This window comes from Macaca thibetana, chromosome 8 (assembly GCF_024542745.1).
Source record: "Macaca thibetana thibetana isolate TM-01 chromosome 8, ASM2454274v1, whole genome shotgun sequence".
In the NCBI taxonomy this organism is placed as follows: Eukaryota; Metazoa; Chordata; class Mammalia; order Primates; family Cercopithecidae; genus Macaca; species Macaca thibetana.
In genome coordinates, this window is record NC_065585.1 from 115,878,425 (window position 1) to 115,902,439 (window position 24,015).

Consider the following 24,015-nt stretch of genomic DNA (forward strand, 5'->3'; position numbering starts at 1 on the left):
CTAAGGGATTCTATGCCAGCAGCAAAGGAGAAAAAACACTCCCTCCTCCCCAGCAGCCCCCTCCAGCTCCTCTTTCCTGGGAAGCTCTGGGGAGTCTTTCCCTAGGTGTGGAGGCCCAAGCGTCCACATGCTGCTGGTGGATGTCTGTGCAGAAGCCTCAGTCATATCATTCCCTTCATTGCCCAGGAGCTGCAGCCTAGCGTGAGTGGAGGGAGAATGCAGGGAGAAGGGTTCCCTCCCTCTCTATATGCACCCCTAAGCCACAGCTGCTGCTGCTGACGCCATCTCTGGGAACCCAGATGTGGGTGGGAGGTGTTCCAGGCAGTGGCTGTGAGAAGATAGAGTGGATGATGTTACTGGGGGCCTGTCTACATCTTGTGGGCCTCCGCGTGGGCTACTGACAGGTGCCTGTGGTGCCGACAGAAGCCTCCCTTGCCGCCTGTGTCACGGCTGGTGGACGGAGCTGCTCGGTGCTGGTGTGCCATAGTCAGCCCTGCTCACTCTCTGCCTGCTCCGTGCCTTCTCGAATCTCCCACAGGGTGGAGAAGGGAGGGACATGAGAGCACTGACATTTGCCAACTTCATCAACTGAGTGTCTGCTATGTCCCAGGCAGGAGGCTGTTGCTCCATTTTACAGATGACAGGGCAGGTGCAGCAGTTGGCCACGTGCTGAAGACCACAGCGCTGGGATCAGGATTCTAGTCCAGGCCCGAGAGGCTCTGAGACCCAAGCTCCTTCCCCCATGCTGCTACCTTGGCTCCTGTGTCACTCCCAGCACTGCCGGGGCCTCCAGGCCTGGGTGCTGCCTGGAGGAGGGAGAGGCTGCAATCCTAGGCACTGCCTGGAGGAAGAGGACCCCAGAGCCTTTTTCTAAAGAGTGCTTCGGGGTCCCCACTGACTGAGAAGGGGACTCAGAAGGCTGCCTTCCTTAGGTGAGCAGGGCCCCACCTGCCCTCCAGGCCAGCCATGAGTCATGCAGGCAGAGGACTGACAGCAGGCGTGACCTGGTCTGGCTAGGGAGGAAGTCAACAACTGTAGTTTAGTAGTTAGTGTGGGGGCAAGGAATGTGGACAGAGACTGACCAAGGACCCTCCAGGCCGGGGTGCCACTGATCTTGCCAGTAACAAGGCAGGGGTGAGGGGCAGAGGAGAGAAAGGCTAGAGGAGGGCTAGTGGCTGCTCTGAGCTGAGGGAAGGCACTTCAGGCCACCAGGGAAGACGGGCAGCAGTGGCTGAGGTGCGTGGGAAGGAGAGGGACCGGCGCACCCTGGAGTCCGGTGGAGGGGGGCGGCCATGATTACTCAGGAAGCCACAGACTGTAATCAGGCTCTCCAGGCTCATTAGGGTCCAGCCACAGCTGACCTCACGTCTGGGACCATGGAGTGGCTGGCTCTGTGGTCTGCGCTTGGGATAGGGAGGAGGGGGTGGGCTGAGCAGAGTGCCCAGTGTCTCGGGGCATCAGCACTGCCCACCCATGGGAGGGGCAGTGCATGGCCCAGGAGGAACCCACAGTACATCTTATGGTCAGAGGCAACTGGCCGGCTTACAAGGACAGAAGAACATAAAACAAAGGGGTGCCTCTGGAGGGACTGGCCTGGTGTTGTGGGAGGCACATTGGCGTGGACATCGGGTGCCCAGTGTTTGAGTCCCAGCTCTCATATTAGCAAAGCGGGTGGCTTGGGCTCAGGCTCCCCTATGCTCCATGAGAATACTGGCCTGGCTCAGGGACTCTCAAACCTGCTTGTTGCCAACTGAGGGCTGTTAAAAACATGCCCATGGGCTTCTACTTCAGCTTACGATGGACTAGTTTATGACAGATTCAACCTCCCACGGAGAACAAACAGAGCGGTTAGAGAAAGACCAAAACATCCTTCTGGAGGCTTTGGAGGGATACCAAGGGCCAAGGTCCCGGAGAAGAGAGGCCTCGTTGAAGTCAGCCTGACATCTTTTCCTCTCCAGGCATTTGTGGATTTGTGATTGGTTTGGGCAGAGAGGCTTAGAAACCAACAAAAGGCTGCAGCTATTAGGCTGAGAAGCTGAGTGGAGTTTTCAGCAGTACCACAGGGCTGAGAGAACAAAAACTGGGGCAGGGCCACCAAGCCCTCTTCTTTGTCACCTCCGCAGGTTGCTCCTTGGGCCTGACCAGCAGAATGATGTGACAGTCTGCTTTTTCCTCCTTCACATGTAAACTCCTGAACACTTCAGTGTGGAAGAAGGATGGAGGGTGGTGATGATAGAACACATTTGCAGATTGAATCCCTTTGTGTCTTGCCCATCTTGGGCTTCTACCTTTTGTTCACACTTTCACTTATTTGTTCACCAAGCAAACATTTCTTGTACTTTCCAAGAGCCAAGCACTCTGCTGGGTCCTCGATGAGTAACACAGGGAGCCCAGGTCTCCAAGCAATTTATCAGCATAATAATCCTTTATGCAGGGCACCCTTTCATATTTTACAGGAACTTGTTCACACCCATTGTGAACACTGATCCTCACAATTACCCTATGGGATACAGGCAGGAAAGGCATTAATATTTCTATTTGCAGATGAAGAAACTGAGTTCAAAGTGTGGCTGGGTGTGATGGCTCATGCCTATAATCCCAGCACTTTGGGAGGCCAAAGGTGGGAGGATTGCTTGAGCCCAAGAGTTTGAGACCAGTCTAGGCAACAAAGTGAGATCCTGTCTCTATAAGGATAAGATGGTTTTAGTCTACAATTCCCAAATGATAGTCCTAGCACGGACACTGTCTAGCACAGACACTGAAATTACCCTACAGAGTAGGAGGAGATAAATATTTTATGAGAGGCACAAACACTATGAAACTACCACAGTCTTTCTGTTGAGTAAATGGGGGCTTAGAATTAATTAGAGCTGGAATCTCAGAGATCAGCTGGTCTTACCCCTTCATTTATAAATGAATGAAGCAGAGCCCTGGAGGGATGAAGCGATTCTGCCTAAAGATCCAGAGCACATCAGAAGCCAGGCTTCTTGCCTGTGCAGTCTCAGAGTTCCAACTCTTCCATCAGGACCTGGCACCTTCCACACAGCCCCCGCCACTGCAATCCCTCCCTTTATTCCAGATAGCCGCTCAGCTCCGGCCCAGTAGAGACCTCATCGCCAGCTCCTGTGTCCCAGCCTGTCTGTGCCTGTCTCTGGATGAATGAATGAGTGACCAGGTCCCCAGAGAAAGGGATGTGCATTGTGTCCCTGAAATTTGCTTTCAGATGTGAGAGATTTTACATGTGGTGACTTTAACAACCAGGAGAGAGGCTGCACAATTTAAACAAATGTGCAGACGTCGAACCAAGACCCAGGTGTAGCTCAAACAGATGCCCCGTTTTGTTCTCCATGCATGACTAGGACTCCTAGTCATGCAACTCCATGCATGAAAACTCTATGCATGACTAGGACAGCAGCAAATGTAAATTTCCAAGAGTACTATTGGTTACACTTAGAACGGTTCCTCTGTCAACACTTTTGGTACCATCTCCCTCTTCCCCACTCCCTGCCCAACACCCTATAGCTTAGCAGGACCTGAGCAGAAATGTCTTGTTGGCATCTACAAACTCATGCTCTGGGCATCTCCTTTCCTGGATGGGCACTGGATTGTGTCCATTTCAGAGCATTGGGGAGCGGTCAGGATTTTAAATCAGAGTGACCCTGTGCTTATTCCTTTGAACTCCCTACCCTATCCTCAGATTACTTTTCTATAAATAGAGTCACCAACATCTGCTTTGTTTACCATGCAAGGGTTGTCATGAGGCTGAAATAAAACAAAGCTTGTAAATGGACATTGTAATCAGGAAAGCTTTAAATTGCCTTTGTTCTTAGGTTGAACTCAATGAAACCACACATCTGCCAGGGGCTGAACCATAAGAACTATTTACTAATGCCCTTCCCTGGAACATTGTGCCCTAGAGGTCATGCACATACATATTTTAGGTGAAATACTCTGGGAAGATTTCCGTTACCATGTCAGGGGACAGGAAATAAATTTGACGAGAATTCGAGAGCCTTCCATCTCAGTGAAATTTCCAGAGGTTGGGTGGTATGGGTATGTGGAGACAGATATCCCTTCTAAGGTGAAGGATGAGTTGTTGCATCAGGCCCCTCCTAAAACTAAAAAGAAGGCACAATGCCTAATGGGCTGATTTGGACTTTGGAGGTAACATATTCATCATTGGAGTGTGTATTTCTACTCATTTGCCAAGTGACCTGGAAAGCTTCTTGTTTGAGTGGGGCCCAGAACAGGGGAAGGCTCTGCCACAGGTCCAGGCTGCCATGCAAGCTGCTTTGCTGCCTGGGCCATAGGACCCAGCAGATCCAGTGGTGCTTGAGGAGTCAGTGGCAGATAAGGATGCTGTGTGGAGCCCTTGGCAGTCCCCTGTAGGTGAATCAAAGCACGATCCCTTAGGATTTTGAAGCAGCCCTCCCATTCTCCACAGATAACCACTCTCCTTTTGGGAAACAGCTCTTGACCTTCTACTCGGCCTTGGTGGAGACTAAACACTTAACCATGGGCCACCAAGTGACCAGTGGTCTGAGTCACCAATCATAAACTGGGTGGTAGCTGATCCACTAATTCATAAAGTTGGGTGTGCAGAGCAATACTCTATCATCATAAGTGGTATATACATGTGATCTGGCCTGAGCAGGCCCTGAAGGCACACGTAAGTTACATAAAGAAGTGGCCCAAATGCCCTGAGGTCCCGCTCCTGCTATCCTATCTTTTCTCTCCCAGCCTGCACCTGTGGCCTCATGGGGAGTTCTATATGATCAGTTGGTGGAGGAAGAGAAGATTCAGGCCTGATTTACAGATGGTTCTGCAGGATATGTAGGTACCACCTGAAAATGGACAACTGCAGCCCTGCAGCCCCTTCCTGAGACATCCTTGAAGGAGAGTGGGAAAGGGAAAGCCTCCCAGTAGGTAGATCTTTGGGCTGTGAACCTGATTGTTCATTTTACTTGGAAGGAGAAATGGTCAGATGTGTGACTATGTACTGATCCATGGGCTGCGGCCAATTGTTTGGCTGGATGGTCAGGGACATGGAAGGAACACAATTGAAAAACTGGTGACAAGAAGATTTACGGAAGAGGTCTGTGGACGGGCCTCTCCGAAGAGGCAAAAATACTGAAGCTATTTGCATCCTACGTGAATCCTCACCAAAGGGTGACCCCGGCAGGAGAGGATTTAATAATCGGGTGGATAGCATGACCTATTCTGTGGATACCAGTCAGCCTCCTTCTCCACCACCACTGTCATTGCCCAATGGGCTCATGAACAAAGTGTGCATGGTGGCAGGGATGGAGGTTATCCATGGGCTTAGCAACATGGACTTCCACTCACCAAGGCTGACCCAGCTACAGCCACTGCTAATGCCCACTCTGCTGCAGCAGAAACCAACACTGAGTCTCTGACATGGCACCATTCCCCAGGGTAATCTGCCAGCTACCTGGTGGCAGGTTGATTACACTGGATCATTTCCATCATGGAAAGGGCAATATTTTTACCAGAATAGATGCTTGCCCTGGATATAGATTTGCCTTCCCTGTACACAATTCTTCTGTCAAAACTACCCTCCGTAGACTCACAGAATGCCTTATCCACAGTCACGGTATTCACACAGCATTGCTCCTGACTGAGGAGCTCACTTCACAGCAGACGAAGTGTGGCAATGTGGCATGGAATGCACTGGTCTTATCATGTTCCCACCATCCTGAGGCAGCTGGCTTGATAAAACAGTGGAATGGCCTTTTGAAGACTCAGTTACAGCACCAGCTAGGTGGCAGTACCTTGCGGGGCTTAGGAATGGTTCTCCAGGAGGCTGTATATGCTCTCAATCAGCATCCAATACGTAGTGGTGTTTCTCCCAAAGTCAGACTCACAGGTCCAGAAATCAAGGTGAGTTAATGGCAGTGGCACTCTTATTCTCATACTGGTGACCCACCAGAAAATTTTTGCTTCCTGTTCCTATGATCTTATGTTCTGCTGAGATAGAGATCTAGTTCCAAACGGAGGAATGCTGCCACCAGGAGACACAACCATGATTCCATTGAACAGGAAGTTAAGACTGCCACCTGGCCACTTTGGGCTCCTCATGCCTCTGAATCAACAAGCAAAATAGAGAGTTTCTGTGCTGGTGTGGGTGACTGGATCCTGACTGCCAAGGGGAAATTGGACTACTACTCCACAATGGAAGTAAGGAAGGGGATGTCTGGAATACAGGAGATCCCGCGGGGTGTCCCATAGTATTACCAAGCCCTGAGATTAAGGTGAATGGAGTATTCAATAATCCCACCCAGGAAGAAATACTATAGCCCAGACTCTTCAGGGGGGAAGGTTTAGATCACCCCAGCAGATAAAGAGCCAGGACCAGATGAGGGGCTTGCTGAAGACAAAGGGAATACAGAATGGGGAGTGGAAGAAGGTGGTGATGAATACCAGCTACAACCATATGACCAATGACAGCAACAAGGACTGTCATGGTTATGGTACGTCCTCCTTATATTTTATTTTATTTCTCCATTTGGACATTCTGAATATAATCAATCCTCCTTATTTTTTTAATGAATATATTAAAAAATATGTGTGTGCATAGCCAACAATTTTGTTTTCTGTCTTCTCTTATTCCCTTATTGTGTAAAATAACATGTATCTACTTTATAGCATAGTTAAATATTGTTAACTTTACATCATATTATTTAAGTTACAGGGTATCAGCAAAAGAATAAAATTCACTCAAGGACTTTAACTCCTCTTCAGGGGAAAGTGTGTGTGTGTTTTTGGTTGTACACAGGAGAGTTGTATCACATTAGGTGGAATTATGACCTTACTGTTGTCTTTATTTGGAGATTAAGTGTGGTTTAAGGAGATGTGTACAGGTGCCAAGTTGACAAGGGGTGGGCTTGTGATGGTTAATTTTATGTGTCACTTTGACTAGGTCAGATGCTTGGTCAAATATAATTCTGGGGTCTTCCTTGTGAGGGTGTTTAGGATAAGATTAACATTTAAATAGGTAGCCTGCATCAAGCAGATTGCCCTCCCTCATGTAGGCGGGCTCATCTAATCAGCTGAAGGCCTGAATAGAACAAAGAGCTGAGCCTCCCCCAAGTAAGAGGGAATTCTTCCTGCCTCATGGTCTTCAAACTGGAACATCAGCTCTGCAGATTTTGGACTTGCCAGCCTTTCTAATTACAGGAGCCAATTCCTTATAATATCCATCTATCCATCTATCTCTATCATTATCTATCTATCTATCTATCTATCTATCTATCTATCTATCTATCTATCTACCCATCTATATCTATCATCTATCTAACTCATCTCTATCTATCATCTCTATTTCTATCACCTCTCTCTCTCTCTCTACTATTGATTCTGTTTCTCTGGATCTGTCTACCTATCATCTATCTCTATATGCTATTGATTACTTCTCTGGATCTATCTATCATCTATCTATCTATCTATCTATCTATCTATCTATCTATCTATCTATCTCATGTCTATCTCTTTATCCTATCTATCTATCTATCTATCTATCTATCTATCTATCTATCTATCTATCTATCTCTATCATATCTGTCTGTCATCTATCTCTATACACTATTGATTCTGTTTCTCTGGATCAATCAATCAATCAATCTATATATCTATCCATCTATCTATACACTATTGATTCTCTTTCTCTGGATCTATCTATCTATCATCTATCTATCTATCTATCTATCTATCTATCTATCTATCTATCTATCTATCTCTATACACTATTGATTCTGTTTCTCTGGGTCTATCTCTCTCTCTCTACACTATTGATTCTGTTTCTGTGGATCTCTCTCTCTCTCTCTCTTTCTCTCTCATACAGTATTGATTCTGTTTCTCTGGAGAACCTTGATAAATACGGAAGACATGAGGTGGATGAGAGTAGAAGAGTGTGTCAGAGTGACAGCCTCCCGGGCAGAGGGTTGGGTGGTTGGGAGCATTAATGAGGGGGTGGGAAGGGAGAAAAAAAGAGGAGACAGTTTTCAAAACACAAGATCTGCTTGTTTCTCTATTAGGACATGGTTAAACAAATCTAAATATAAAAGTTCAGATTTGTGTAATAGGCAAAGTTAGAAGCCATAATACCTTTACAAAAGAGGTTCGCAAGGATGTTCTCTTCCTTTTTTTTTCTTTTCTCTTTTTTTTTTTTTTCCAGACGAGGACTCACTCTGTCTCCCAGGCTGCAGTGGTGCAATCATAGCTCACTGTAGCCTTGACCTCCTGGGCTCAAGTGATCCTTCTGCCTCAGCTTCCCAAGCAGCTAGGAGTATAGGTACACACCACCATGCCTGGCTAATGCAAGTACATTTCTTAAAGCTGCCTATTGCTCTAGGCATTTGCTATAGGATTGTGTTAGCCCACTAGTACTTTGCCTAAAACCAGGTACTTCTGTGTCCAGCAAGATCACCAAGCCTCAGTGGAAGCTTTGTAGCAGCCCTACCTGGACCCAGCTCTTACCTCGTAGGATGGTGACGTTGCGAAGGATTTCTCCATGCTGCGTGTCCACCGCCTTCATCTCCTCCACGATCATGGAGAGGTTCCGGACGTTGAGGTCCAGCCGGGCACTGAGCAGGCTGAAGCGCTCCCGGAGCAGGTCTGTGGTGCCCAGCATGATGGAGACAGACTTGTTCAGGTAGTAGAGCTCCTCGGCATGGGTGTGGAAGCCCAGCGTGCAGGAGAGCCGCACGTCATCCAGGTACTTGAGCATGCTGTGCACGTGGCTGTCAGTGGCATTGATGTTGGTGAAGATGGTGCCAATTTCAATCTCGTGAGAAGCCATGCGTCCTTCCAGAGACTCAAACCTCTCCACGGTGCGGTTCTGGGCATAGTGGGTGTGGTACTGAAGATCATGCATGTTCTCCTCGTGGTCGTCCAGGAAGGACGAGATGTTATCCAGCTGCAGCTGCAAGCCCATGACCTGGAGTACCAAGTCATGCATGCTCTCGGAGTTCTGGCTGATGCGCTGTGAGGAGGCCCCCAGGGTGGCCTGGATGTTCTTGACTGCCTCTCCGGTCTTGGTGGAGGTGGTACGCAGGCCACTGAAGAGCCGGGTGTAGTTCTGCCAGTCGGTGACAATCTTCTGGAGGGTCAGGGTCTCCTCGTCCGTCTTCCGCTGGATCCCATGGATCCACTCGGAAGTCTGCCCCACGGTGAAGTTGATCTGGTGCATTGCAGCCTTGACATCGTAGCACTCCTGGGTGAGGTCCTTCAGAGAGAGGTCCAGGCCAGCTGTGGTGGCCTGCCAGCCTCTCACCTGGGCCAGGAAGAGCCCCAGAGACTGGTTAACCTGGTGGATGGAGAAGGAGCAACTGCCCATCTCCTGGGAGATCTGCCTGCTGGTGGTGGAGAGCACCTCCTGGGCCTGCAAGGTCTGGTCCAGCTGCACCTCCTGAGCCAGAAGCAGCTTCTGAATTCCCTCCAGCTCCTCCTGCAGTTTTCGGACCTCTGGCCCCAGCTGCCCAGCTTCATGGCAGAAAGAGCAGTTGTTCAGGGCTTTTGGATCTTTAGGGGAAAGGGACAACAGTTTGAGTTGCTGAAGGGCCACGGTACGACGCTTCCTCTTTAAATTAAATATTTCAGAGCATAAGGAATTGGTAAGTAGCTTCCCAAACCTGCTTCCTTCCTGAAGTCCTGTTATGAATCCCTTCTTGGAAAAGCCTTGCCACCTCTATGGAATCTCATGTTTACCAACTGTCTTGACTCTGATCTGAAATGTAGCATTTAGGACATTTTCTCCTTCTCACCACCAAATTCTCAAGAACATATCTTCTTAATTTTTCTTAGGTGACCAGGAACTTCCCACTTAAACTTGATTTAAAAATTTCTCCCAATATTTGTATATCTGTTATCTTATTCAATCCTCTTACAATAATAAATTTGCAGAGAAGGTGGCACAGGGATTTTTGACTTGTGACTCAAGAGGAACGAGGCACAGAGAAGTGGCTTGGCAAATAGCCACGTATATTGGTGCCAGACCAGAATCTTCTATTTGAGTCAGAGAAGAATACCCCTGTAAACCCTTCTATCATTGCTCCTTCTGTCTCATTCTCTCTTAGATTGTTCCAGATTAAAGCAGGGGATAAACAACATCAAGAATTGTGGCATGACCTAAGCAAATTAATGGAAGAACAGAAAACCAAAGACCACATGCTCTCACTTATAAGTGGGAGCAAGATTGAATATATGTAGACCCTGGGCGTGGTGGCTCACACCTCTAATCCCAGCACTTTGGGAGGCCGAGGAGGGCAGATCACGAGGTCAGGAGATCGAGACCATCCTGGCTAACATGGCGAAACCCCGTCTCTACTAAAAATACATCCAGGGGATGGAGAACCAGCTAGGGAGGGAGCAGGGAGCCGGGGATGTCCTCTGTGCCTAGAAGGCTGATGAAGGTTGCTTGGTGCTGGGGCACTGTGGTGTGGGGAGGGTACCCTTGCCCTACCTTGATGATCACTGCATCACAGTCATCAGTCCATCTACTTACCCAGGCCCTGGAGATTTTTCTGCATTAACACAAGTTTCTTGTCATAAATAGACTGGGTCAAGGAGATGTCTTCGGAGAGAGAGTCCACTTTTCTAAAAACTGTAGGGAAAACAGATGAGAAGCTGGGGCAGGGTCTAAGCTCAGAGAAACAGCAGTCATTCCTTGAGAAGCCATCTTTATCAGCCCCTCTGCAACCAAAACTCCTCTCAGGCTTCTTCATGGTGGTTAGGGAGGACACTTCTTATGGCCAGAGTTTGCCACAAGGCCCTGTAGAGACATAATCACTCACCCCACACCCCACATTTTAGAAATAGGACCTGATCATAGAATGGAACAGGGGAAATTCAGAAAAAAAAATTTTTTAAAAAATTATTCTTATTCCTACCACCCAAAGATTGCTACCATCAGTGTCTTCATGTATTTATTCTAGTTTTGTTTACATTGATAACCATTCTTCAGCTACACAGATATATGCAGTGTTCTCCCCTTACCTGCAGGGGATACATTCCAAGACCCCCAGTGGATGCCCGAAACCTCAGAGTATGGAACCCTATATATACTATGTGTTTTCCTATACATACATACCTCAGATAAAGTTTAATTTATATATTAGGCCTAGTAAGAGATTAACAACAGCTAATAATAAAATAGAACTATTAGAACAATATGCTATAATAAAAGTTACGTAAATATGGTCTCTGTGTCTCTGAGAATATCTTATTGTACCGTATTCACCCTTGTTCTTGTGCTGACATGAGATGACACCATGCCTATGTGAAGAGATGCAGTGAGGTGAATGACATAGGCATCGTGACTTAGTGTTGGGCTACTACTGACCTTGACCGTATGTCAGAAGGGGGATCATCAAGCTGTGATGTGGCCGATTGACCTCGGGTAACTGAAACTGTGGATAAGCAGGGACTGTTGTACTTTCTTAGGCAACAAAAGCAAAACTGGGATGCTCTGAACATCTCATCTGCTTTCTTTGATGTTGCTTTATCGGTATCATGTCATGGATATTTTTCCATCCAGGGTTAAATCACTTTAACATCATTACTTTTGGTATCTGCATGGCACTCTATATAAATAATACAGCAATTATGTATGAATCCCCTACTGTTGGGGACACTTAAAGTACCTCCTCTTCTGAGCTCATAAATAAAACTTGATATATAAATATAAGTAACACTTAATTCTAGAAATAATCCTTATATATGATGGTTGTATGTATATGATAATTCTCTTGGGATAAATTGCTTAAAGTAGAATTATGGGACCCAAGGGTATTAACATTTTTGAAGTCCTTAATACAAGCTGCCAAACTGCTGCCCAGAAAAGGTTATACCAATTTATAGCCCACGGGCAGCCTTGCACTCTACTAAGGGGGCCATGTTGGCCGGTGGTTAGAGCACATCTTGGCAGTAGCAGGACGCCTGGCTTTTTCCAGTGGGTGCCTGAATGGGCCTGGTAGTGAGGAAGGGCATGGGTTGTTCTGAGGTTCAGCAAGATGTTTCCCACAGATCCTCTTAAGATCAAGTACAAGGGGAAAGAATTAGCACCACCAAGAGCACTGAGTAACACAGCTTCTAGTCCTAGTTTACATCACAATTTGTCGGGTGACTTTGGTCAAGTCAGTTACCCTTTCCTGAGCTCAACTCAATCACACGTAAAACAAAAATGTGGAGTTTGATGACGCTGAGGCTCTCCTCAGCGCCAAAATTCTATGCTTTCAAATTATTTGGAATCTCCAGGTTCCAGTTAATACTGTACACCTCAGAGCTGTCAGGAGATTTACTTAATTAGTAACAGCAACACGTTGAGAGAGTTTGGGAATAAGCACATGCTGTTACATGAGACAAGCACTTTACAGTTTACAGTAGTTATTATTCCATTTGAGCCTCCCTACAATTAAGATTTCATGCATAGATGAACAAAGATACAGAGAGATTAGGTGACTTTGATTCCTATTCCTATGCTTCATTAAGTCTACTTCCAAGCCAACAGCCAAGGCTCACTCCACTCCGTGTAATTCATTCACCTGTTCATTTCTTTTTTCTTTTTTTTTTTTGTGAGACGGAGTCTTGCTCTGTCACCCAGGCTGGAGTGCAGTGGTGTGAAAAGGGCTCACTGCAGCCTCAATCTCCTGGGCTCAAGTGATCATCCCAGCCCAGCCTCCTAAGTGGTCGGGACTACTGGCATAGGCCACCATGCCCAGTCAATTTTCAATTTTTTTTAAATTGAAATGAGTGGGGTCTCACTGTGTTGCCCAGGCTGGCCTCGAAATCCTGAGCTCAAGTGATCCTCCCACCGTGGCCTCCCAAGGTGCTGGGGTTACAGACATGAGCCACTGCACCTGGCCTTGCTTATTTTTTCATTGTGCATTTCACGCTTAATAATTATAAATTTCTTTATAAGCCATTTTACTTACTTTCTAGACATGATTTTCTTCATCCTTATAAAATTATATTTATAATGCAGACAATATGGCAAATAGTACTTATGTATCACTTATAAATAAATAGGTATATTTTGGAGGTGTGACTCTATCAAATTTTTCTTTTCCAACATTTAATTTAAAAATTTCTCAAACAATAGAAGGACTTGTACAGTGAAGACCTATGTGCCTATCACCTAGATTCTACAAGTAGCATGTTTCTGTATTTATTTTATATTCATCCATCTCTTTCACCCATTCATCAATCCATGTAAATTTTTGGATGCATTTCAAATGAATTTTTTACTGATGGGATGCACGGTCAAGAAAGTTTAGAGATCAGTGATCTAAACCAGGGGATGGCAAATTACGGCCTGCAGGTGAAATCCAGCCCAATGCCTGATTTACAGGAGTTGCCTCCCCTATTCATTTAGACTGCTTGTGGCTGCTTTTGCTTTGCAATGAGTCTGGTTGTGACAAAGATCGTATGTAACCTGAAAAGCCTAAAATATTTACTATATAGCCTTTTACAGAAAAATATGGCCATAATCAGCTCTAGATTATAAACTCCATGAAGGCAGGATCTGTGTTTTACTAAGCAGTATACTGCCTAGTATAGAATATAGTTCTTGGCCCCCTGTATGCTCTTGATTAAAAAAAAAAAAATACTTGATTAAAATGAACAGAGTTGGTTTATAATGTCTGCTGACTGATTTTCCCAACCCTCTGGACTTTGATCACAATCCTGGTTGTAAAGCATTGACCAGTCTATTCACACACTCACACACACACCATACACACACACACACATGCTTTACCCATCTATAGTCATTCTTTCAACAGATATTATTGGGCACCTGCCATTTAGGCCAGGATGGTGCCAACACTGATCTAGGGACTTGGGATCCTCAAGCTGGAGGCAAAAACAAAAAAGGAAACCCAAAGTTCTCCCATGGTTCACAAACACGCACTCCTCACCCCAGTTCTTCTGATCCTCTGTCCAGTCACTCTGGATCTTGGGGCAAATCCTGTCCCCTCCCCAGGACTGTTCCCTCCCTCGAGGAGTAGGGCCAGCCTCCCGCTCCAGCCTGCCAGGCTGACTCATGGACGTTATGCATGTAACAGTGTCTCACATTCTGTCGTCCTCTCGGGAACTCTTTAGTGCCTACGCTCTTCTCTGGGCCTGATCCTATGGTTCTTGGAGCTTTGATAATGGCTCCAGGTCCCTTGGGTGCTGTGAGCTGAGGCCCTAAAAGGGGTGGCCAGAAATCTTGACAAGTTCTCTGACAGCAAGTTTGCGGCCTCTGATAGGCAGACCGTGGCTCCTTCCCTCCTCTGGCCTGGGATTTTGGCCACTTTCTGAAAGGCCAAACCCTGCAAATTGATTTAGCAGAGACAGGTGGTGAGGGGCTTGGGAAGTTCTGAAACCCTTGGTCCTTGAATCTAGCTGTACATTGGAACCCTCGAGGAGATTTATAAATGACTAAGGCCTGGGTCCTACCCAGAGATTTTGATTTAATTCATCTGGAGTGAGGGGATGGGGGTACTGGCACTAGTATTTTTAAATGCTTTCCAAGGGATTCCAATATCCCCTGACAAGAGGGAAGAACCACACCCCTTGATGGTGAAATGTAATTGACACAACTCAGTGTTCCCAGTGCCTGGCACAGAGCAGGTGCTCGGCTTGTGTTGGATTAATGAATGCCTTCGGATTACTGGAAGACGACTTGTGTCTATTCAAATCATTAGTATGCTGGCCTCTTGCCTTCAAGCTAAGAAGGCTGGTAACTGAATATCTCCAGCCAGGGCCAGGACGAGGCGCCTCTCCTTAGGGATGCGCTCAGGCTCAGGGTCTGCATGAGAGCAGGGGGCGCCCCCTCGGAGCCTCGACTGCCTCTCCCTACTCCCGGCCTTGTTTCTAAAATCTAGTAGATTGGAATAAATACATTTACCAGAGCGTGGGTTTTCAAAGTTTGAAGCTAAGTGTGGAATGGGATTGCACTCCTAGCACTCTTAGTGAAATGGGATTACAAACACCAAATTTGTTGTAACCAGTTTACCACAATCTGTCAGCATCTGGAAGGCAGAAGTGACCTACCTCTGGCTGTGTGCTGTGACCTAGGTCAACTACTACAAACCCTAATGTGTATGAGAAGAATCAAACCTCAGATCCCTGGGTCTTACCTGCAGGACCCCCCAGATTCCTTGGTCTCAGCAGGTCTGGCTGAGGGAGACCCAGGAATTTGCATTTTAACAAATACTGGAGGTGAAATTGCTGCAGGTAGGCATCCAGCCTCACTTTGAGAAACACTCACATAGACCATGAAAGGGGGCTTAGAAGTCACTCAATCCAGTGATCTCAATCCTGGGTGAACAACGGAACCATCGGGAGAGTTGAAAGATACTGAATTAATTCCACAACTGGGGTGGGGCCCATTTTTTTTTTTTTTTTTTTTTTTTTGAGACGGAGTCTCGCTCTGTCGCCCGGGCTGGAGTGCAGTGGCCGGATCTCAGCTCACTGCAAGCTCCGCCTCCCGGGTTTACGCCATTCTCCTGCCTCAGTCTCCCGAGTAGCTGGGACTACAGGCGCCCGCCACCTCGCCTGGCTAGTTTTTTGTATTTTTTAGTAGAGACGGGGTTTCACCGTGTTAGCCAGGATAGTCTCGATCTCCTGACCTCGTGATTCACCCGTCTTGGCCTCCCAAAGTGCTGGGATTACAGGCGTGAGCCACCGCGCCTGGCTTACATCGATATTCTTTAAAGCTCCAAGGTGGCTGTAACATGGAGCTGAAACTGAGAAGCACTGACCTGGTTGTATCATCTCATTACACCAAGGGGACAGCAAGGGTCCCCGGAGGCGGGTGCCTTCCTCAAGGCCACAGAGCTCATCAGTTGTCAGTATCTGCAGTTTGGATTAGGCATAGAGATCCCCTAGCCAGGAAGATGCTGGCTCTGGGCCCTGGGATACAGATATCAAGTGTTTGTCTTTGCAGGGGAGCTTTTGGTGCCGGATCCCTGACCAGACACCCCACTACAGCCCGGGGTGGGCAAGCCCTGGACTCACCCAGAGAGGCCAACACAGCCACAGCCACCAGGAGCAGGGCCAGGAAGAGGTAAAGAATCCTCACTGATGTGTGCAAAGACAGGTTCTTCTGGCAGCGGCTGCAGCGGGGCCCTGGCCGACCTGTAGGGCATACAAGGAGACAATGGCTTAGGCCAGTGGCCCAGGCCGGAGCTGAAGGGTCAGTTCCATATTCCTGCTCTGGCCTGTCTCATCACATTTAAACCAGGCTCAGAAGGGGAGCTGTTCTCGACCCTCATTCTCTACCTGTCCTACCACCTTTCTCTAGGTGCTGGCGCTTTCTGGAATGCAGGAGACGGAGTCAGGACTTCAAAGAACAGCTCCCATCACTACCATCATCCTCTCTCTATGGCATCTTCATTTGGCCCATGGGGAGGGGCAACACCTCTTCCCTCTCCATTGGTCCTACTGATGACCCACAAGATGAGCAGCCAGCCTGAGACCCCACTGAGTGACCAACTTGTCTGGGCTTGCCCAGGACCTTCTGGGTTTTAGCACTGAAAGTCTCCTGTCACGGGAGCTCCTCAGCATGGTGCAAATCATCCTGGTTTGCTAAGATTGTCTAGGTTTTAAAACTGAGTCTTCAGGGTGCAATGGCTCATGCCTGTAATCCCAGCACTTTAGGAGGCTGAGACAGAGGGATCACTTGAGCCCAGGAGTTTGAGGCCAGCCTGGGCAACATAGCAAGATCCCATCTCTATTTTAAAAAATAAAAAAGAAAATGGAAAGCCCCAAACCCTGGGAATCCCCTCAGTCTCTGGCAAACCAGAATGTTGGTTACCAGTCCCCAAACTTTTCAGGGAACCAGAAGTTCTACTGGAAACCAAACAAATAGTCACAGTCCACCAGTGGAGTTACTGGTATGGAGGAAGGAGCGAGCCAGATGTTCCTGAATATGCAGGCAGGCGGCCATCACCCAGTGGGAATGCAGTGATGGCCCAGCTGCAAATTCCTAAGGTGAATTCAACTGTAGCCACACATTCTGAGTACTAGGATGCTTAAAAATCCTGAAGCCCAGATCCCACTCCAGGCCAAACAAATAGGAATTTCCAAGGGTTGGTCTCATGCATCCACAGGTGACTGTAATGAAGAGCTAAGGTTGAGAACAACTGCTCTAACCTGCACCAAAGCACTGACGGGCCCCACTCCAAACAGCGGTTCAGGTAGCATGGGACACAATGAAGGAGACAACTCTGGGCTAGCTAGAAGATGGGCCCCAGGGACAGAGTATGTAGCTCTGGGAGATGGCAGACATCCCTGATGGGTCTCAGGAAGAGCCCAGGAGACAGGTGGCACTTGTGCGAAGCTTTGATTTCAGGCCAAGCGCAGTGGCTCACACCTGGAAACCCAGCAATTTGGGAGGCTGAGACAGGTGGATCACTTGAGACCAGGAGTTTGAGACCAGTCTGGGCAACATAGCAAGACCGCTGTATCTACAAAAAATAAAAAAAATCATCCAGGCATGGTGGCGTGCGCCTATAGTCACAGCTATTTGGGAGGCTGAGATGGGAGGAACACTTGAGCCCAGGAATTTGAGGCTGCAGTGATCTATGGTTGTACCACTCATACCAGTCTGGGCGACACAGCAAAACCATGTCTTTAAGAAAAAAAATTCTAAACTCCTTTGACATCATTGGTACTGCACGCCCAGGGCCATGAACTCTGCCCTTTAACCATCCAGGAAGCAGTGCGGAAAGGACACCCAGGCTTTTGAAACCACCTAAACAGACACATCTCTCACTGGCTTGGGGATGGAGACAGGGATCTCTCAGCCCGGAGTGGAGATCAGGGGCAGCCCAGAGTCCTTACCCTTCTGGGTGCACGGGAAGCTCGGCATGTCCTCGTCATCACCCACCAGGTCCTCTTCCGTAACGCACAAGGCATCTCCATCGCCGCCAGCTGACCTCACTATAATGGAACCAGTGCCGTCAGATCCAGAGCCATCCCAGCCCTCTCCAGCAGCCCCTTTTATTTACCAGTCCCCACATCCCGTGCCCACCTCTACCCCTGAGCCAGCTCACTGAGCTCCAGGTGGCCTGATGTAAGCGCAAAAAGGGGGTAGATGTAGGAATCAGGTGGCTGAGGAGCTGGGATGTCCTGCCCCTCTGGATAAGGAGAGCTCCCCATTTCCCAAACGCTGGGAAAGACACATGGGCCAGCCCAGCGCCTGCTCTCTCTACAGCTTGTTGAAACCCCTGGAGGTGGAGTAAGGAGAAATAAGAGCTGGCTGCTTGCTACGGCTTAGTGTCCTTCTATTCCCCAACACTTGGTCACCGAAGCAGAATTCCTCTTCTCCAGGACAAGGCTGAATCTGGCTCCAGCATAGTCCCCACCAAGACTCTGCCTCCAGTATAGCTGGAAGGCTGTGAAGAGGAGGAGGCCAGAGGAAGGAGGCAGTCAGAGGGAGGAGGAGACAGGATGGGTGCAGATCCCTGCCTCACACAATCTCACCCAGGACCCACCAAGTGTCAAGGGGCCTTGGGCGGAGCAGGTCTCCTGTCAGAGGCTGATTTGGTTCTTATTCCCTGGGACAATATGGTCCCTAACTAAGACCTAAATGATGTATCCCTCACTCAGAAGATTCCTCTAGTTCCTCAGACACCCTTCACCTCCCACTCCTTGTAAGTAAGACCTGGCCTTTTCCTTCCTTCCTTCCTTCCTTCCTTCCTTCCTTCCTTCCTTCCTTCCTTCCTTCCTTCCTTCCTTCCCTCCCTACTATCCTCCCTCCTTTCCTTACTTCTTTGCTTCCCTTTCTTCCTTCCTTTCCTTCCCTTTCTTTCCTTTTTTCCTTCCTTCCCTACTTTTCTCCTTCCTTTCATTCTCTCTCCCTCCCTCCTCTCTTCCTTTTACTCTCTCCTCCCTCTCACTTTCTTTCTCTCCCTCCCTCCTTCTGTCTTCCCTCTCCCTCACTTTCTTTCTATCCCTCCCTCCCTCCTATCTTTCTCTCTGTCTCTCTCTCTCTCTCTCTTCCCTCTCTCTCTCTTTCTCTTTCTCTCTTTATTTGCTTGTTTTTTGGGGTCCTTAAGGATTCCCTGCTTCTTTCACCTTTAGCTATGCACTTAGCAGAATGTCTGTAGTTTATTTAATGCCTACATTTTATAGCCCGAGAATATTTTAAGTTGGTAATGCTAGAAGTAGAAGCTTCAAGTTTTGCTTTTTTCCTTTTTGTTTTTAATGCAATAAAGTGCTGGGTTTTGCCTCAAGGCAATCTTCACAACACCTTATAAACTTTACAGTCCAGAGAATCACATTTATGGACAAAAAGACTGAGGTTCAGGGAAGTTCAGAATGTTGCTTAGCAGCCCACAGAATAGAAGTGGTGAAGCCACGATGTGAACTCGGAAATCTTTTCTATCATACCTACAACCACCTTGAGGTAATGAGCAAAGGTTCCACAAAGTGCTAAGAGATCTTGCTCCTGCAACAGCAAGGTCAGCGGGTAGACAAGAAGAGGGTGGCACATGAATGAGCTGCGGAGCCCTGGGGGCTCCTGACCATGACTGATGGGCATCTTGAGTCGAATCCTAGACCTGTGAGCACCTGGGGCCCAAATGCCATGCCACAGCCATTGTGATCAACATAGGAGCTGAGATGCAGTCGGCAAGGCGCCATTGGTAAGCAAAGGCAGCTCTGAATGGACTCAGTAGGGAGAGGACTGAGGGTGACCCCAAATTACGGATGCTACCATCACAGCCATGAACGTCCTCTGCTTGGCCTTCATGCATGGCTTAAACATCACTTCCCCAGCAGACTTTCTTGAGCTCCCAGACTAGTGTAAGGCCCTGTTGCCCACACCTCACATGCTCTGTGCTCTCCTGTGGAAGAATGCACCTCTCCTGTCCATGCGGTGGCTCTCTTCCCCAGCACTTCAGCTCCAAGGGCAGAGACCATCTGTTTTGTTCTCTGCTTTATCCAACACCCCAAGCACAGTGGTTGGCACAGAGAAAGGCTCAACAAACACAATTTCAAATAAACCAACGAAGGATTTGGTATTACGCTTTCCAGCCATTCTACGCCTGCCTTGGAGCTCTTTGGGGAGCTTTCAAGGGACCAATGTCAGTCAGAGCTCCACCCCCAGAGATTGAATTAATTTGGAGAGACAAAGGAGACCTGGGGTTTAGGACTTTGAAAGCGCTCTCACATCTATTACCCCATTTGATCCCTACAAGTAGCCCGAGAGACAGAGTGAGCACATTTTCTCCTGATTTGACAGGTGAGGAAAGTAAATTTTGTGTATGTGGGCACGTGTGTGAGGGTGTGTGTGATGCATGTGTGAGTATACGTGCATGCTGTGCTTGCACATGTGTGCACGTGCATTTTTGCCCATGAGTGTGCATGTGTGTGTACCTGTGTATGTGTGGTGTGAGGTTTTTAATGCCTGGCTTAAGTCACAGAGTTGGGCAGTGGCAAAGCTTCCTGAAGCCTGGTTTTCCTCTCCACAATAGGAGATTCCAGGTAGATTTGCTTACTGGGGCACTCGTGCGTGTGTGGGGGCGGCGGGGGTGCAGGCAAGCGCTTTGGAGGGTAAAGCAGGAGAAGGAAGGAAGCATGAGAAGTTCCTTTTCATGCATATCCTAAGAAGCATCACTTTCAGCTCTCCTTGGGCAGCTGTACCGTCATCAATCTGCCAACAGTTTACAAGGAAGCCTGGCCTGGGCGGTCACCAGGATTACGATCTCTTTCCCATAAATGAATGTCTGGGGCAAGGCAGGGGAATTCCTTGGTACTTTCTGTTTGTCTGACCAAAACCTCCCCCTACTAGCCATGGCCTCTCACCTTCGGAGAGCCCAGTCAGAACCACGCTGTGGGCTGTGGGATGTATTCACCACCGCCCCGGAGCTACCGTGGGGTAGTATTCCTTCCATCCCTTAGAGCAGAGCTGCCTCCTCGGCCCAGTTCCTCATCTCTCCCCATCCTTGATGAGCTCCTCTGCCCTCCCCCGTGACTGGGCCTCCTCCCTGTTCTGGCTCTAGGGCCAATTTCATCACTTCACTGTTTATAGCCTTTGCAGGGAATCTGGGATGACTTAAATCAAGCAAGGCTGACACCAGGCTTCAGCAAACACCCTCTCAAAAAACACAGAGCTTTGTTATAACCAGCTTTCCCAGTGGATAGCCCCCCAAATTAGCAACTGTTAGCCAGTGGAAATTGCTAACAAGACGTTCCAGTACTGCACCAAGTGACCCATGGGAAGGGAAGTGGCAGCTTCCAGCCAGGATCTTGGATCTCTCTAGACGAGGGAGACCACGGATGTTTGGCCATCTTCCCTCCATTGACATCTCAGCTCCATAACTCACAGCCCTCCCCAATCCACAAAGAGTTCTTCTCTCTCTAATCCCTTGGATTTCCTGTCTTCCAGCACTAAGCCCCGGACCATGGGGACCCCTGACTCATCTATGTCTGGAATGTTGTAGTAACTCACCACTGTAGCCTCGTTCACTTAATAAGAACATAATCCAAAGCATTTGTGAGGCTCTTATAAGCCGAGCCCTTTGCAAGCACAAGCTCATTATGTTCACGTTATACCAAGACTGTTCTGATCAGAGTATGTATGGATGAAGAAACAGACATCAAGAATGAAAAAGCCCTGGCTGAGGCCCCAGAGTAGTGATTGATTAGAGGATGACTGATTAGGCAGGCATCCGTAGTCCCTCCTTGAACTAGGCCAAGCGGAGTTAATAGAGATGGCAAAATAATTTCCTTCCCCTCTCCGTCTTCTACGCCTATTCTCCTGCCATCAAGGGCAAACCGACTTAGTGTTAGGTGCACCAGCTCTCCAAAGGTGTTTCAGGGATAGAGAACCACAGCCTGAGAGGGTGGGAAGGGAATTTGCAAATTCACCTCCATCATGTTACAAAGGCTCAGATACGTTAAGTGACCTGGAAGCTGGTTAGTGGCTCCTAAATATCCAAGAATCTGAGGCAGGATCCAAACACGCATTCGAGTGTCTGCAGAGTTGCGCATGCCCATCTCAGAACTGGCACAAGGCCTTTCCATACAAGCCTGATATCAGTTGACAGGTCACACTCCTAGCAATTGCTACATCCCTGCAATCAGGAAAGCTCCCCTCAGCTGCTTTCAGCACCGGGTTGATCACATAGTGGATGTTTCATAAAGATGGGTTTTCTGACCCTCTGCAAAGGCCTATGTCTTCAGTTAACTGTTATCCTCTGCTGTTTTAATCAGGAGCTCATGTGTCTTTAAAAAATGAAGATTGATGACTTAAAATAGGGTTGAAATCTGGTTTATTCTTAGGATTCTCCATGACTAGGGAGTGCTGGAGACAACGGATGCATTTGGGGTGCAAGGCTTAAAGCAATGAAGGTGAAATTCATAGACCAAGGGCTGATGTTTGAACTGCAAAAGAATGAGCTGGTGGAGGAATGGGTAGGAGCAAAACGTTGGCTCTGCTTCTCCTCCCCTTCTCAGAACAGAACAAAGGACATCATACTCTCCTCCTAAAGCTCCAAGGGCTCTTGTTTGTGGGGCTCATGTTTTTCCATTGTGGTCCCAGTTAATCACCTTACAATACCACCTGTATGTAACATGTCTATAACTCTCCAAAGTAAGGCACTGGTTCTTGTCTGTGTCATGTATAAAGAAATGGAGGACTCTTGCCATGCTGCAAATGGAGGAGTGCCTGAGTGTGAAGCATGCTGGGTGTCTGGAAGGGGTAATGAAATCTTCATGTTATGATAGGCTCTAGGTGTCTGGAGAGAGGCTCCATTTGTAGGAAGGCAGAAATAGCATTGGTTGCCTTCTGTCTCTTCTCTCTTTCTCTCTCTCTCTCTCCTCTTCCTTTCTTCATCTTCCAGGAGCAAGGTTATTTTAGCAGGAGCGGGTGGGCTTGGAAGAGGACACTGGAGAAGGCAAGGTGATGCTGGGACCTAAAAACCTACGGGGAAACTCCTCTCTGGGGACAAACTTGGGACAGCATGGGAATCATGGAAGAATGAACATCTGAGACTCGGTGAGCCAGTTTCTGCCTGCCCTGTTCCCAAGGCCCCAAGGGACCACAGCTGCTGTGAGGGAGGGCCCTGGTCCCTGTCACAAAGAAGCCAGCCCCATGGATTTCCTAGTGAAAGGCACAGCCAGGTCCCAATCTTATTGCAGCGATTACTATCCGAATCACAGGCAGGGTGCTTAGAAAAAAAGTTAAATAGCCTGGGAAGGCCAAGGCCAAGGCTGCAAGCCCAGACCCATAAAATAGTGGCAACCACTAGAGATTTGAAAGGGCCTCTCTTCCTGTCACCCCTTAGGTCACAATATCCATCTCAAACTCCAGAAAGAAGGACAGCCATAAGAGGAGAAATTCCTTATTTTATTTTATTTTTTTTTAAGTCTCTGCTCCCACAGAGCCACGTAGCAAGTTTGATGGAGGGTGCATGTCTTGGCACATTGCTAAGCACGGCCACTGATTCCACTGGGGTTGAGCTTGGTTTAGCTCTCCCTTTGCGGGTAGAAAACAGCCCAGACCTGTTAACCAACTGCTAACTCAACTGTGGTCACCGATGCCAGCTTTCTTTTGGTGCCCACAGATGTGTCCTTGGTTCCCTCTTTCGCCTTTCTGGGACTGCATTCTTCCATCTGAGTCAACAAGGGGGAGAGATTCGAGGAATTGAATAAAAGGTCTTTCTTTGGGCACTTCAAGGAACATATTTTGATAATTATCTTCTGCAGGGTTCACAGAGTGGGTTTTCAAAACAGCCAATTGGATCAGTAAAAATAAAGATTTAAGAGTCTTCTCTGGAGCCAATGCTGTATTTAAAGTGCAGAATAGCTATAGTTTAAGGTTGGAGAATGCTATAAGTAAGGCTGCAAAATTGTTTTCATTAGAGCCCTTCCGCCACTACCCCCTCTCCACAGGCTTCCTTTGTGGGTTTGTCTGTAATCGGTTGGGAATCCGCCTGCCCACTCAGGTCTCAAGACGCGAGTCCTTTCCCTTCAGATCTTCCTGCTCAACAAGTTGTCCTTTTC

The 24,015-nt window shown here is 47.9% G+C and overlaps 2 protein-coding genes across 9 annotated transcripts in view; one reads left to right on the forward strand and one right to left on the reverse strand.

The window, feature by feature from the left end:
• The window catches only part of LOC126961761 (lymphokine-activated killer T-cell-originated protein kinase), a 394,985-nt gene that overhangs the window by 325,560 nt on the left and 45,410 nt on the right, over window positions 1-24,015 (forward strand). Inside the window, exon 1 of one of the 8 annotated variants that reach the window (XM_050802441.1) lies at window positions 10,397-10,400. The exons of 4 other annotated variants lie outside the window; for them this stretch is intronic. The gene's annotated coding sequence lies outside the window, so the exon portion shown is untranslated. Of the gene's footprint in view, window positions 1-10,396; window positions 10,401-10,458; window positions 10,463-11,378; window positions 11,383-14,822; window positions 14,828-24,015 lie in introns of those variants that run through there. 3 more of the 8 variants (XM_050802435.1, XM_050802445.1, XM_050802439.1) reach the window with 3 other exon arrangements.
• Window positions 1-24,015, reverse strand: part of SCARA3 (scavenger receptor class A member 3) — a 36,758-nt gene that overhangs the window by 2,998 nt on the left and 9,745 nt on the right. The window contains exons 2-5 of the mRNA XM_050802483.1: window positions 17,848-17,946; window positions 16,021-16,140; window positions 10,523-10,621; window positions 8,497-9,540 (exon numbers count right to left, since the gene is read on the reverse strand). Of these exons, the coding sequence (XP_050658440.1) occupies window positions 8,497-9,540; window positions 10,523-10,621; window positions 16,021-16,140; window positions 17,848-17,946 (1,362 nt within the window). The remainder of the gene's footprint in view (window positions 1-8,496; window positions 9,541-10,522; window positions 10,622-16,020; window positions 16,141-17,847; window positions 17,947-24,015) is intronic.